Source organism: Rhinopithecus roxellana, chromosome 9 (assembly GCF_007565055.1).
Source record: "Rhinopithecus roxellana isolate Shanxi Qingling chromosome 9, ASM756505v1, whole genome shotgun sequence".
Classification (NCBI taxonomy): domain Eukaryota; kingdom Metazoa; phylum Chordata; class Mammalia; order Primates; family Cercopithecidae; genus Rhinopithecus; species Rhinopithecus roxellana.
In genome coordinates, this window is record NC_044557.1 from 108,856,436 (window position 1) to 108,872,987 (window position 16,552).

A 16,552-nucleotide genomic window follows, 5' to 3' on the forward strand; every position below is an offset into this window, starting at 1 on the left:
GTATTGTTCAGTTCTGAACTTGACTGAACACTGTTGGTCATTTTGGATAGAGATTTGCAGGTAGACATTTAATGTATTGCAGTTTGGGAAATCTTTTACGTTTCTAAAGAAGATGTGGGTAGTTGTAAGGACTTTGCTTTAAACCTAATCACCAAAGCAGAAACAGAAATTTAAGTTCCAAAATAAATTTTTAAGATCATTTTTAATCTCACTTGTTTCATAGACGTTCAAGGACATTTTCAAAGAAACACTTACCTGAAGGTTTAATTAGCTTTAGTGCCATTCATTGGTGGAATATTTCATATTCCTAAACTATAGGATCTAATTTTTGTTCTTCTGAAGAGAACAAAAGTGAGAATTACTCTCTGCATCAAATGATAAGATTTGTTGGTGAGGTTATGTTGACATGTTTAGGTTGTATCGTGTGTGTTTTGGGGAACATTAGCAGTGTTTTCACTTAAGCTGCTAGATTGTCAAATTAGTTTCAAGTTATCTTTATTAGTCTACAAATAATATTACATGGACTTTCCTTAGATGAATTCAAATTGATGTATCTTGCAACAGATGATTGTTAATTTAAAAGAGTTCTATGAATTAAAAACATATAGTATATACATATATATTCCCATTTGTTTTTCAGAAGCCTTTCCTTGAATTAATTTGTGTAAAATTTATATTTGCCTTTTACTTTTTAGAAAATGATAATACCAGTGGGATTTTGATATTCTACCATAAATTTATATAGAAAATGAGGTATATATAAAGTACCTAGGGCCTGGCGCGCTGGCTCATGCGTATAATCCCAGCACTTTAGGAGGCTGAGGAGGGCGGATCACTTGAGGCCAGGAGTTTGAGACCAGCCTGGCCAACATAACAAAACCTCGACTCTACAAAAAATACAAAAAAAAAAATTAGCTGGGTTTGGTAGTGCATGCCTGTAATCCCAGCTACCCAGGAAGCAGAGGCTGGGGTGAGCCGAGATCATACCACTGTACTCCAGCCTGGGCAACAGAGCGAGTAAAATAAATAAATAAGTAAATTAAGTAAGTAAGGACCTAGCACAGGGATCAGCACATAGTTGGTACTCAGCAAACTGACAGTCTTTCCCTTTTGAGGACTTTGTGGGCATTATCCAGAGAGAATCCTTGTTAGGTGACATAGGTAGATGTGCTCCCCTCTTTGGTTAAGTACCTCCTTTTCTTTTTTCTTTTTTTTTTTTTTTAAACCTGCGAGGCCTACCTTAATTACCCTTTTGAATACTGCAACCTGCACTTCTATATACCCACATATACTCTTAATCATCCTTACTCTTGTCTGTTTTTTTCATAGTATTTATCACCTGCTAACATACCCTATAATTTATTATAATATGTTTAATCAACCGTTTAGAATTATGCTTGGCACAAAGGTACTCAGATATTTGTTGTTGTATGGATCCTGTTTCCCATGTAATGGAATAGAAACATTCAAGAATTAGGGGACTTCAGAGTCACATAGTCTAGGGCAGAGCTGCGCATAAAACCACCAGTTAAAGCCCTTTTCTGATTTGCATGTTCAGTAGTCTGCTTTTCTGCCCATTTTGTTTGAATATTAGTGCAGCTTGTCAGCATCTGGTCACACTTAGAAGAACCAATAGCCATGTAAGTACGTTGTCAACTGTTTTGTTATTGTCTCCAGCTATTGCTGAGGTTTCTCAGAACCTCATGTTCTCAACCCAGTATTTTGGAAAATTCTTTCTGAAGAGTATGTAGGGTATTGGAATTTACATTAAAGTCTTATATTAATAGTGAGTCTTATGACTGTCGATCCTTATGACTATCGATCGTGAGGGGTTGCTGAATCCCTAGAAGTGATGGAGACACAGCAATTAATCAAAATAGGAGGGATTGATGATAACCAGCCCAGTCTCAGCAAATTTCAGTAAAAATCCAGTATCATCCCCACATTGTGGAAAAATGTCTCCTTGGCGTTAATAACCTGTTCAGCAGGTATTACTTCTCTCCTTTCATAGGATGGCCTGCCTTCTTCCTTTGTGAAACTTTGGCCCAAAAAATATGCCACTTTAGGATGTGAGGGATGGTAAAATACCTATAGTCATTTCCTGCAGCAAGTTCTTAAATGAAAACTATTAGGAATATTCAAAAATAAATGTATTGGTATGCTGCACACTTGACTTTTTTGTTACACAGTAACATATCTACTGTGTAACAACAAATCTGCTACAATTTACTATCAACCCTGTTCTTCAGGTGAATGAGTATTGTATTTTTTTTTTTTTTTAGTGGAAGCAAATGCTTGATTGAGCTGCAGGAACTTATAGAGAAAATATTTTCAACTGTTGAAGTATGTCAGAATTGTATTCAGAATTTTGAAAGGGGAGGGTAGAACACCAGAGAAGCTATATAAAATAGAAGACCCATACAGCAAATGAAAGTATACTTTGCTGACCTACCTGTAGAGACATATGTTTGGATGGGTGGCAGGCAATAATTTAGAAAAGTAACAGTAGATTATTTAATATGAGCATTACTTAGAAATGACTTTATAAATCTAACTAATTGAAGGACTTTCTATATAGATCCTCTAGCAGAAAAATATTTTATACCAGATAGGTACAGTATGGATTCTAGTTTAGAATGGCAGAGAGCCACGCTCGGTTACATTGGCTTTGACAGTGAATGTCAGTGTTATAACACCTGTGTTTTCACCTAGAGAATTGTAACCATTCTGTTGCCGTGTCAGGTGGTAGGGAGTGGGAGTTGGGTGTGAAAGCTAGGATATAAAATGTCATGTTTTAGTATTAAATATTGATTAGTAAACCAGCCAGTATTAAGATAAAACTCTGGAAGGAAGAATAGGACGTCTTAAACTGGCAAATTAGATGTTTTTACTAGACTTTATTTTTTAGAACAGTTTTAGGTTTATAGAAAAAATGAGCAGAAAGTACAGAGTTCTCACATACCCTGTTACCCTGAACATCTTGCATTGGTATGGTATATTAACAATTGATGAGCCAATATTGATACATTATTAACAACTGAAGGGCACTCTTAGTGTTGTGCTCTGTGGGTTTTGACAAAGAGACAATGACATACATCTACAATCATAGTATCAAAAAGAACAGTTTCACTGCCTTAGACATCCCCTGTGTTCTGCCTCTTCATCCTTCCCTCTCTGCCTCTGTCACCATCATTTATCCCCCCTGCAAACTCCTGGCAACTACTGTTCTTTCTGCTGTCTCTATTGTTTTGCCTTTTCCAGAATGTCATATAGTAGTCGGAATCATCCAATAATGTAGCCTTTCATATTGGCATCTTAAACTTAGCAATATGCATTTAAATTCCTCTGTGTCTTTTTGTAGCCAAGTTTTGGTAATTATGAATAAAACTGTTATAAACATTTGTTTACAGGTTTTGTGTAGACATAAGTTTTCAAGTCATTTGGGTAAATACCAAGGAGCGCAATTGCTGGATCATATGGTAAGAGTATGTTTAGTTTTGTGAGAAACTGCCAAACTGTCTTGTAAAGTGGCTGTACCATTTTGCATTCTCACCAATAGTTCCTGTTGTTCCACATCTTTGCCGGCATCTGGTGTTATAAATGTTTTGGGTTTTAGCCATTCTAATAGGTATGTAGTAGTATCTCACTGTTACTTTAATTTGCAGTTTCTTGATGATACATGATGTTAACCATCTTTTCATATGCTTATTTGCCATCTGTATATCTTTGGCGAGATGTCTGGTCAGATCTTTTGACTATTTTTTAATTGGGTTTCTTATTGTTGAGTTTTAAGAGTTCTTTGTATATTTTGGATATCAGTCCTATATCAGATATTTGCGAATGTTTTCTCCCATGTGGTAACTAGTCTTTTCATTTTCTTAAGCAAATTAGATTCTGTTTGTAAATGCAATTTCTGTCAATCCTGGAAATTTTAAGAACTAGTAACATATTATAGAAAGAAAAGGGGCACTGGGGAAGATATTCTCTGGGTCATTTTATGTATTTGGCTAACCTAATAATAAACCTGAGTATAATTGCTTGAATCTAAAATCCTTTTTATCTAGTCATTGTAAAACATGATGATAGAGCTTAGTGATTGATGGCCTCAGAGAATTGGTGATTGTGTGTTTTTGATCGCTTCCTTTGCTCTATTATATATAATGCAGTGTTTAAATGGCGGTTTTAATAGGATTCTGTACAAAATACACCCAATAATCCGTTTTGAATGTTGTATCAAATTGATAGTAAAAACATAAACTTAAAATAATAAATGTGGGCCGGGCGCGGTGGCTCACGCCTATAATCCCAGCACTTTGGGAGGCCGAGACGGGCAGATCACGAGGTCAGGAGTTTGAGACCATCCTGGCTAACACGGTGAAACCCCGTCTCTACTGAAAAATACAAAAAGCTAGCCGGGCGAGGTGGCTGGCGCCTGTAGTCCCAGCTACTCGGGAGGCTGAGGCAGGAGAATGGCATAAAACCCGGGAGGCGGAGCTTGCAGTGAGCTGAGATCCGGCCACTGCACTCCAGCCCAGATGACAGAGCAAGACTCCGTCTCAAAACAAAACAAAACAAAACACAAAAAAATAATAAATGTGGGCTGCGTGCAGTGACTTACACCTGTAATCTCAGCATTTTGGGAGGCCGAGACAGGCAGATCAGGAGGTCAGGAGTTTGTGACCATCCTGACCAACATGGTGAAACCCCATCTCTACTAAAAATACAAAAATTAGCCAGGTGTGGTGGCGCACATCTGTAATCCCAGCTACTCGGGAGGCTAAGGCAGGAGAATCGCTTGAACCCGAGAGGTGGAGGTTGCAGTGAGCTGAGATCTTGCCACTGCACTCCAGCCTGGGCAACAGCGAGACTCTGTCTCAAAAAAATTAGATAGATAGATAGATAGATAGATAGATAGATAGATAGATAGATAGAGATAGATAGACAGACAGACACACAGATAGATAGATAGATAGATAGATAGATAGATAGATAGATAGATAGATAGACAGACAAATAAATAAATAATAAATGTGTCCCTCTGCAGTAAAGCTTACATAAGAACTCAAAAACAAATAGTTCTTGGAAACCAGAACTTAATGAAGTGAGTTTATACAACTCTTTCTCATATTTTGACTCCTTTGATATCTAGCCAGTAGGTTATCATTTTCTGAACTTCAGAAGTCAGTTGTTTGACCTTGCTTGCTATATGGTAAACACTATTTGTAAGGAAAAAGTTGAAAAGATATTAAATTGATCTCATCAATTTAAGTTATTTGAGATGTTGGTTAACATTCTTAGGAGTACTGAGCTATTACAGGATTGTTCTCCCAGTATAGACCTGCTTATAAAAATGCAGTTTTTAGGGAAATGGTAATATAGCAGAAAAGTTTTATTTACATACGTGGTTGTTTCACGTTGCAAATTTGGGTTCTCAAATAGCTGGATATTGGCATCCTTTCTTCAAGTAATCTGCCTGGCCTGTATAATCTTTCATACTCAGCCATTTTCATAGTGGAGTACGTTGTTTTGGTCTTTTAATATTGTCCATGCAGAATCAAGTTCCATAAAAGGCATTAAAAACCTTATTTTTTATAAAGAAGGAGTGAAGGTGGCAAAAGCCAAGTATATTGGTTTTTTCTCCTCCTTATCAGAATTCAAACTGTCTTTTGTCTTTGGAACATTAAAAATGATGGTGCACCTTTGTAGAAAAACTTTCCAAATTTAAAATACAGTGTTTACTTTGTCAGTTGAGGGCTTTTCTGTGCACTAAACTTCAACATGGATTAAGGTGAAATCTTAAATGAGAATTCTCATCCAGGTATTCTGTCCTCACGTTAAAGCAGGCAGTAATGGCAGGGATCTTGGTGATGATTCTGTGAACATGACTTGTCCCTAAAGCCACACTGCTTGAATAAGACCTGGTTGCTCTTAATGGCCAACTCACAGTTGTTGTCCTGTGCCCTTCGCCATCCTTCCAGGGGTTTCCTTGACATCCCTCTTCTCTGTTGGGTTTCATAGGATCAGCATGGCCGTATAACTCATGGCCTGTATTCTTACCTTTTTTTTTTTTTTTTTTTTGAGACGGAGTCTTACTCTGTCTCCAGGCTGGAGTGCAGTGGCGTGATCTCGGCTCACTGCAACCTCCACTTCCTGGGTTTATGTGATTCTCCTGCCTCAGCCCCCAGAGTAGCTGGGACTACAGGTACCCACCACCACGCCTGACTAATTTTGTATTTTTAGTGGAGACGGTATTTCACCATGTTGGCCAGGATGGTCTTGATCTCTTGACCTCGTGATCCACCCGCCTCAGCCTCCCAAAGTGCTGGGATTACAGGCGTGAGCCACCGCACCCAGCCCCCGTGGTTACCTTTTTATGGAACTACACTTTACTTTGGCATGAAGTATATTCCTTAGTAGCTCTTCAAAAAGGGGAGCATGGAGGATAGATTTTTGTGGCCTTACACCCCCAAAGATAGCTTTGTTCTAATCACACGATTCCTTCCTTGACTGAGTATAGCCTCCTATACTGGAGTTCTTTCTCTAGAGGATTTCATAGGAATTGTTCTGTTGGCTTCTTGTGTCCAGTGTTCCTTTTGTGATGTCCAGCACCATCTGATTCCTGATCTTGTTTTGTTTTCTAAGTTTCTGTCTCTGCTAAAAGCAGCTTATAGAATCTTCTCTCTGTCATCAGATTTCTGAGGTTTCCTAGTGGTGTGCCTTGGGTGTGGGTTGACTTTCATGTATTATGCTGGCATTAGGTGGACACTTCATTCTGGCAACTGATGTTTTTCAGTTCTAGGAAGTTATCTCAAATTATTTTGTTCATAACTTCCTTTCCTTCACCATTCTCTGTTCTCTCTTTCTGTAACTCCTGTTAATTGGATGTTAGACCTGTAGAATTGGGTCTCTGATTTTTTTAAATTTTGTTCTTTCCATCTTGCTCCTTTTGCTCTGTTGTCTCTGAGATTTTAACTTTATTTTCCCACCCTTCAATAGAATATTTTGTCTCTGTCATCGTATGTTTATTTTCTAACATCTCTTTTTATGTTCTTTGAATGTCTTTCTTTCTTTTTTTTTTTTTTTTTAAAGCACATCTTGTTATTCCACACTTGCAATATTGGGCTTAATTATATGTTTTCATCTTTCATTTTTTGGTCAAATTTCCTTCTCCCTGTATAGTTTTTACTTGTTCCAGATTGCTTTTTGTGTGCTTGTTTAGCTCTCTATCTTCCATGTTGAAGGCTTTCTTCAGATTTCTGATAATACTGGATTATTTGCTCATGATGAAGATTAAGATAATACAGAGTTGACTGGAAGCTCTGAAAACGTGGCGAGGCGTATCTGCTGAGGCATCACAGGAGACTAATCGGGTGTGCCATTTGTGGGGTAACCTGCATATTAGTGTATCTGCAACTTTTTGCTTTGTAGCTAATGAGATTCTCGGGAAAATCTTCCAAACTCCTTCCTAAAGAATATGTCTGCACACTGAAATTTCTCGGTGGAATCCCGTGAGGGAAGACTCAGCGGCACTCCCACTTCATCGACCTATTTGTTACAGGGTGCCCATAGCTTCAGATGTGCTTTTGACCGGCTTGGTGTCTCCCAGTCCGAAGAGAGGGACAGTTGCTGAGAGGCATACAGTGAGGATGACTCTCTGGGAATCTTAACTTCTCAAAGATACTTTCACCCTGTTTCTCCTTCTTTGGGCCACCCCACTTCACCTTAACATCTGAGCATGTAGTGTAAATGAGGTTTGTTTTCGGCTTTTCTCACTGCTGGCTAGGGATTTGGCTTTCTTAGGTCATTTAAGTCAGTTACCATTGATTTTTCTGTATTCCAAAATTATGTTGCTATTGTCCCGTTCCTGTCTTCCCTATCTATCTTTGTGGGATTGTGAAGGTTTAGGGGTTTTGTTTTGTTTTTAATACCTTTAGTGTTGTGTTAGTTAGGTTTTGGGAGGGAATAAAATTAGTTATGTGATCAATCTGCCATTTTAATACGAAGTTCCTTTGAAAGCTTTGAGAGTTAGACTTACCCAATGTTAAGACATTCTTAGGAAGCTCTTACTCTGTGCCAGACACCCTTGTACTTTCCATTTCCATACCAGTGCATGCACTGTGCTCACTAAAGTCATAATTCATGCGTAATTAATACAAATGGCGATTTAAGCAAACATTTGAGACAGTTGTACGGACATTAATATGGAAATTACATAGGCTAACAAATACTTCTATTTGAACAAATACCTTTAAAAAGTGGCAATAAATATAATTAAGTTACTATGGGGAAGTATGTGCTGAATCGCGCCCAGTGATGCCAGAAATAGAAATGATCCTCATTCCTTGTTGTCATGTTCTATAAAGTCACCGAGAACACAATTAGCAAATACTGACTCATTGCTCCTAGGGGAAGTATAGGATTAGATCTAGGCCAGCTCCTGGTCACCACATTTGCATCAAAGAAGCAATATGTAACCATGTTTCATTTGTGTTTTTGTTTAAAGATACTTTAACACATATTGTTGATTTATTAACATTAAACTAATGGCCAAAAGCACAGTAACTCATGACTGAATGAAATTTATCTAACACACACAATTGCACCATAAGTTACATCACAGCCTTCTTGCACTTAGGAGCTAGATGTAGACAGCACTTAGCACTCTGTGGGCCATTTTAAGCAGTGGAATTAGCAATAAAAAGCACAAAACTGCAAGAAACAAGCAGTGAAAAAAAAGACCCAAAAAGGACCTTACAGTTTATATTGTGAAAGCTGAAATAAGAAGGCAAAGCAAGGCCGGGCATGGTCGCACATGCCTATAATCTCAGTGCGTTGGGAGGCTGAGGCGGGCAGATGACCTGAGGTCAGGAGTTGGAGACCAGCCTGGCCAACATGGGGAAAACCCCATCTGTACTGAAAATACAAAAACCAGCCGAACATGGTGGCACACACCTGAAATCCCAGCTGCTTGGGAGACTGAGGCAGCAGAATCACTTGAACCCTGGAGGTGGAGGTTGCCGTGAGCCGAGTTCACGCCACTACATTCCAGCCTGGGTGACAGAGCAAGACTCTGTCTGAAAAAAAAAAAAAGAGAGAAGGCAAAGCATGGCAGCGTTCAGCCTCAGCTGGGAATGTGTAAGTCAGGTAACTCAAATTGTTGATCACTCTATCCATGTGCCTGAATGACTGCGGAAGCACCCTGAGCGAATATCGATTTGATGATTACAAATACATTTTAGTGAGTAGGTGAATTCACAAAACAGAATCTCCGAATAACGAGGATCAACTATATATTTTATCCCCGATGCGCCGGCCCTACAGGGAAAGGGCATTTATAATCCCCTTAGAAGAAACAGTGCAGATTTTGTGTGCATTTATGCAAGCAATAAAAAAGCTGCTGTTCTCCAGAGGTTTTGATAGCCAGTATAATCGATAATAGCTAGTAATAATTAGCAGTGCACACACATTACTTCATTGATTTTTACAACCTTGTAAAGTGGGTGTTATTTCTATGTAAAAGAAAGAGAAAATGTTTGAATGATTTGAGTAACTTAATCATGCTCCTACAGTAGACGGAGGAGTAGGGATTTGTCTGGCACCTAAAATCTTACCCATTACTCTGTATGGAATCAACTCCAAAAGAAACCTTGTTCCTGTTGCTAGGTCACTGAAGTTGTTTGTGGGTGAAGATCCTATGCTACAATCACAGGGATGTGAGTGTTACCCAATTTATTTTTTAAAATATCATTCTCACTTAAAAAAAAAAATGTCCTAATCATCATTTTCATGATCATTTTAACTTCGGTATTTGTTTACTTGGAATTCTGATTCACTAATATAATTAAAATATGAAGAATAGTATATTACAATCAAAGAATTTTAGAACTGGAAGTGTCTTTTAAAAATCATGTAATAAAATGCATTTACTTTACCTGTAGAGAAACTGAAGTTCCTGAAAGTTAACTCACCGACAGTCACACATTAAGACCAGTATCTAACAATCCAGTATCAACCGAACTCTTCTTTGCCTAAGTTTTATGTAGTTCCTTGTGTTTCAACCAAATTTGTTGAAGCAGTAGTACCCAAAGGTAAGCCCAAATCTGTTGTCCTATCATGCATGCTGCTTTTTAAATTTGATATGCAGGAATGAACCACTGATAGGAGACAAAATTGCAGGAGGTCAAGAGGAGAAACAGCTGTCTACAGAGGAGCCATGGGGAACTAAAGAGAACCTGCCCAGGAAAGCACTCCCTCTGTGACCCTTTGCAGACCCAGTGCTTTCAGAGCTTCTCATTTTTCATAGGAAGCTGGAAAACCAGATAGTGTGAAATATTGCCAACTGTGTCACTTTAAAACCACAATTCAAGACAAAAACCAAAAATGACTGTGAGCCTGTTTCAGGGTGCCAGATTGAAACCTCTTCTTTAGCGGATTCACCTTGCCCTGCAGCTTTCATTCCTTTGTGCCATTAGTGACAACGAGAAGGAATCCAAGCTAGTTTCTAGTGACAACTTAAGTGAATGCTTTTGGGTTAAACTTACAAGTCAATAAACCGTTAAGTGACTAGGTACATTCTGGCTGTTTACTTCATGAAATAATTTGTTTACATGTGTTTTGACCACATATTACCCATAACACAAAGATCATCTGTGTTTATTACAAGTTAGAATTGATTAGTATTTTGAAGTAAGTGTAGAATTTTGCAGTCTCATGTGGTAGCAGACTTGCCATCCTTATCTCATGCACGCCAGGCTCTGGCAGAGCATTATCACTTGCTGAAAATGTGTATTTTATCTTGTTTTACTGTAGTAGACATACACAGCATCTGCAACCAAAAGTGTTACTCACTGTCTTAGCCTTACCTTAGTTCTTCCTGAGAAATGAATGGGAGTCGTGGTTATAAAAGCATTTAGTGTTGTAAAACTAAAGCATTCTGAATCTGAAGTGCAGCTGTAGGTTGTTGATGAAAACTTATTTTCCTTTAGTATTAAAAAGTAATCTATGACAATAAGTAACTAGAGAATTTGGGCAGAACTATGGCATTCATCCGTACATATACAAAAATACATGAATTATAAATGTACAAATAATTAAAATATGCAAATTAGAAATACACAAACTCTGTGAATTTTCACAAACTGCACATGCCTGGGTGACCAGCACACAAATTAAGAAATGAAATATCCATACTGCTATTGATAGGCATTTAGCTTTCTATTTGGGAACTGTTAACGTTTAATGCTGCCATGAGTGAGCTTAGTATGCATCTCTATTGAGTGTATATCTAGGAGCGGAATAGCTGGGTTGTAGGGTGTTTTTTGTTGTTGTTGTTATTTTTTGAGACAGAGTCTTACTGTGTCACCCAAGCTGGAGTACAGTGGCATGATCACAGCTCACTGCAGTCTTGACCTTCCAGACTTGGGCAATCCTCCTGCCTCAGCCTCTTGAATACTTGGGATGACAGGGGCACACTACCATGCCCAGCTAATTTTTTTGTTATTATTATTTGTAGAGACAGAGTCTCCCTGTATTGCCCAGGCTGGTCCTGAACTCCTGGGATCAAGCAGTCCTCCCACCTGAGCCTCCTGAAGTGCTGGGATTATAGGTGTGAGCCACTGTGCACAGCCTCCATGTGTACCTTTACACTCCCAGTTTTCCAATGTATTTGAATCAATTCAGACTGAATTAGCAACATACGAGTTCTAGTTGTTCCACATGCTAACTAACACTTGATGTTGGCTTTTTCATTTTAGTCGTTTTTTTTTTCATTTCGTTTTGTTTCTCTGAGACAGAGTCTCACTCTGTCGCCCAGGCTGGAGTGCAGTGGTAGGATCAGTGGCAGGATCTTGGCTCACTGCAGCCTCCACCCCGAGTAGCTGGGACTACAGGCATACGCCAGCCACCACATTCAGCTAAGTTTTGTACTTTTAGTAGAGACGGGGTTTCATCACGTTGACCATGCTGGCCTCAAACTCCTGATGTCATGTGATCTACCTGCCTCAGCCTCCCGAAGTGCTGGGATTACAGGCGTGAGCCACCACGCCCTGCCTCATTTTTTTTTTTTTTTTTTTTTTTTTTTGAGGCGGAGTCTCCCTCTGTCACCCAGGCTGGAGTGCAGTGGCGGGATCTCAGCTCACTGCAAGCTCCGCCTCCCGGATTTACGCCATTCTCCTGCCTCAGCCTCCCGAGTAGCTGGGACTACAGGCGCCCGCCACCTCGCCCGGCTTGTTTTTGTATTTTTAGTAGAGACGGGGTTTCATCGTGTTAGCCAGGATGGTGTTAGCCAGGATGGTCTCGATCTCCTGACCTCGTGATCCGCCCGTCTCGGCCTCCCAAAGTGCTGGGATTACAGGCTTGAGCCACCGCGCCCGGCCACGCCCTGCCTCATTTTAGTCATTCTAATGGCTATCTCATCGTGGTTTGAATTTACATTCCCTGATGATTATTGAGGTTACACACCGTTACATTTGTTTATTGGCTGCTTGGCTTATTCTCTTGTAAAGTACGTAAACAAGTATTTGGCACTGACTTGGTAAACTTTTTCCATAAAGTGAGTTTAAAAAATAAATAGTGTGCATTTATAAACATTCAAAGAGCAAGCTAGTTTGCCCTGTGAACTCCATTGTAGTAAGTAACTTTTGAGAGGTCTACTGATACATCTGTAAACCAAGATGACTTTGGCCACCACGATTGCCTTTCGTATAAATTTATAAACAAGAAGAACCCTTGAATGTGCTTTTCAGGCCACTGAGGCTACCAGCATTGGTAAGAATAAAGAAAATAAAATTAGTAATAAATGCAAATGCAGTTTTTTGTTTTCTAGTTTTGGGAATAGCTTTTTGTCTGTTTGGTTTTATGAATTGTTGTATGAATTCTGATTGGTAACAGAATCAGCTGTTAATTAGTAAAATGTTACTAATGTGAAGAGTTAATTTAGGAAAAGAATGTAGCTTAAATTGCCCTTTTAAAAAATGCTTATTTTTACAGTCGTTAGGATTTTTTTTCTGCTTACAGAGGAATACGTGGTTGTGGTCAAAATTTCCAAGGTTACAGAAATTGAATATTCTCACCTCCCAGAGACAATTAAGTTTGGTTTGTGTTCATCCAGGTTTTCTTCTATAAATTTACTAACATGTATCACAAATGGTAACATACTCAACATACTGTTTTGCCATTTGTCTTCTAATCTAACAATAATTGTTGTTACTGAATTTTTAGAGTTTCTTTTATTTATGATAATTGGATACTCAATTACTGACTATAAGAATGCCTTGTTAAATAGATAAAAATGTAATTTATATGTCAGTTAACCTTCTAGGTCCTTAAAATGATTCATTTTCTGGCACGGTCCAGTATAAATATTTTAATTTACTCAATACAGTGTTTCCCAGTACACAGAAAAATTGCAACTAAGGGGGATGTAAATTAAAAGGGTTTGTTAAAAGGGTGAAAGTGGCTTGGGTTTTTGACCATTCTTTTTATATTTGTGGCATTAGAATTATGATAATTCAGCTACAGAATTGGTAAATCTACTCTTAAGTTTGCTAGAACTTCTCTGGATTGAGCCTATACTTTGTAACATGATGGCAGCTTCTGCTCATCTCTGATGGCCGGGTGGCAGTCAAGTTAAGAATGTGCTCTTTAGAACACCTGCAGATCTGACTGGTCACCCAAGGATTATGCTTGTGTCTAGTTCAGTACTCAGTATTATTGGGAGTGTCATTAACTCCTTCCTAAAAGCAAGAGTCTTGGTCTCTGATTGGAACTCTCCATGTGGATTTTTTTTTTTTTTTTTTTTTTTTTTTTGAGACAGAGTCTCGCTCTGCCGCCCAGGCTGGAGTGCAGTGGCCGGATCTCAGCTCACTGCAAGCTCCACCTCCCGGGTTCCCGCCATTCTCCTGCCTCAGCCTCCCGAGTAGCTGGGACTACAGGCACCCGCCAGGTCGCCCGGCTAGTTTTTTGTATTTTTAGTAGAGACGGGGTTTCACCATGTTAGCCAGGATGGTCTCGATCTCCTGACCTCGTGATCCGCCCGTCTCGGCCTCCCAAAGTGCTGGGATTACAGGCTTGAGCCACCGCGCCCGGCCCATGTGGATTTTTTTTAAGCAGCGAGGCTAATTTTAAAATATAGACCGGGCACGGTGGCTCACGCCTATAATCCCAGCACTTTGGGAGGCCATGCCGGGCAGATCATGAGGGCAGGAGTTCAAGACCAGCCTGACCAATGTGGTGAAACCCCATCTCTACTAAAAATATAAAAAATTAGCCAGGCGAGGTGGCACATGCCTGTAGTCCCAGCTACTCGGGAGGCTGAGGCAGGAGAATCGCTTGAACCCGGGAGGCAGAGGTTGCAGTGAGCCAAGATTGCACCACTGCACTCCAGTCTCTGGGTGACAGAGTGAGACTCCATCTCAAAAAAAAAAAAAAAAAAAAAAAAAGTATAACCACTGGGCTATTTGAAGAGCAATTCTATACAAATAAAGTAAAATCTGAGGTATTCTGCTTCGTGGAGTAATATAACATCTAATGTACAAATAAAATCTTTATTTTCCCCTAATTTAGAGGCAACTTGTCAGACAAATTATTATATTCTAAGGTCTGTAATCTCAACAAATCTCGCCTTATGTTGAAATAAGAATAACTTAGCTGCATATCCTCTATCCAAGTTGAATAGACTAAAATACTGGTGTTGCTAGATATTAAAGAAGATGCATTATTTTAATACCTTCATCATAATTGTTGTTGGTGAAATCAGTCTGATTCTAGGTTTGGGAATTAATCCTCTTGAGTTTCTTATGCTAAAAAGCAGTATTTTGCTAGCTGAAGATCACCTTTCACTTTTATAAAGCATTTTACCAAATGTGCTCTTCTATTTCAGCAAGACCAGGCAGAATTTTCTCCGTGGATTATAGGCAATTTTTCAGGAACAGAAAATAGACATTCTTCTCTGGAGGATTTTCTCTGACCAAAGTGGCATCACAGAATAGATATCCTTAATAAGAACTGGCGAAGAGGAAAACATTTGACATAGATGTTATCATGCCAAGGAGAGTGCCATGGTGTGTTTTTGGCCACCCTTAGTGTGAAGTACTAGTTTTAATAGCTAATCAAATAATTGTAGGATAAATTATTTTATGCTAGGCCCAAAAAAAAGGTGATTCAAAATAACCTAACCATTAGTTTTGTTTGGGAAACGCTGGTAACTAAAAAACCGTAAATGTTAATGTCTCATTCCTCTCTCCTTCATTGGTAGTGTGGGCAACCCAAAGGAAAATGACCCTGTTTTTCAGATGTTTCCACTAATTGTTTGGGAAAACAAAATTGTTTCCCATTTGTTCTTCTGGGAACAAAAAAAATGGAGCTGTCGTTCTTCAAACTGTGTAAATGGTCAAATTGCATTTTTGTTTTTTAAACAGTGTTGTTTCCTGAGCTGAGAATGCATTATCAGACTTACCCTGCAGTATGTTTTGTCTGCTAAATTAAAGGAAATCAAAACAAAACAACAACAAAAAGCCCACCATAACCTGCATGTAGGTTTTTAGCAGTAAGGGATTACCTGTGACAGATGCTTAGCCATTGTCATGTGAACAACTTCGTTGTAATAAACATAAACAAGAGTTGCATGGGGGAACCATGGGAACTGATTGATCAGACTTTACGGAGAGCCATTATACCGTAAGCATCAGGAATGTTTAGGGAGTGTCTGTTCAGGATGTTGGAAAGCTCAAAGTGTGTGATGGCTGTGGAGGTTCTGAGGCTGCTGCTACTCTTGGATACCTGATGCCGGGTTTTATAGCAGCTTACGTTTTAGTTACAGTGTCTTTCTCTTGATGTCTTTCTTGTTACCTATTTTCCTAAATAATTTTTTTCAATACGGTCTTGAGCAATACTGGCAAGCATAAAAATGGCTTTTGCATGTGTTTTATGGAATGTATGTAATTAGCCTTATCTTCTACTTGTGTTCATAAGCCATATGAATAAACTCAGGTCCTACTTGTAGAACTTTATACCTTGAGATCTGACATTGCAATTGCAATTTTCTCTGTGCTCTTGAATTGAAGAAGATATTAAGTGGGACCCCTGGAAATCAGAAACAGGTTAAACATAAGCCTAATCAAAGTCCCAAGATTATTCAAAAGATGGTTTGTTTTGTTTTAAGGGCAAGGTTGTTGTTTTGTTCTTTTGGGGGCTCTCTGAAGTGAGACTGATGATCTTAGGGTGTCAGTATTCATCGTTCTTAGGGTGTCAGTATTCATCGTTCTTGTTTCCTTTCAGTTAGTGTTGGAAATTTATTAATCAGGTTGAGTAAAATATGAATCCTGCCCTAAGGGCTTTCCTACTTAGTGGAAAAGCTGTGATTTATAAAGACACAGTGTAATGAAATAAAGTGATAATGAAAAGCCTTGGGCAGACTGGCTGTGTAATATATTTTAGGCAATTTACACAGGTTGGTTTAATTATTATTATTTTTGTTCTTGTCAGAATTGTCCTTTCTAATAGTAGGATCTCTCAGACTATCCTTGCTGCTGGTGAAAATAGGCTCCAGTTTTTT

General features: G+C 38.9%; 1 protein-coding gene across 4 annotated transcripts in view; it reads left to right on the forward strand.

Moving 5' to 3' along the window:
- XPO7 (exportin 7) overlaps positions 1-16,552 on the forward strand; it is an 89,025-nt gene that overhangs the window by 30,809 nt on the left and 41,664 nt on the right. Inside the window, exon 1 of one of the 4 annotated variants that reach the window (XM_030937612.1) lies at positions 14,888-15,059. The exons of the other annotated variants lie outside the window; for them this stretch is intronic. Within the exon in view, the coding sequence (XP_030793472.1) occupies positions 15,057-15,059 (3 nt within the window). The 5' untranslated portion in view covers positions 14,888-15,056. Of the gene's footprint in view, positions 1-14,887; positions 15,060-16,552 lie in introns of those variants that run through there. 4 annotated transcript variants of the gene reach the window in all.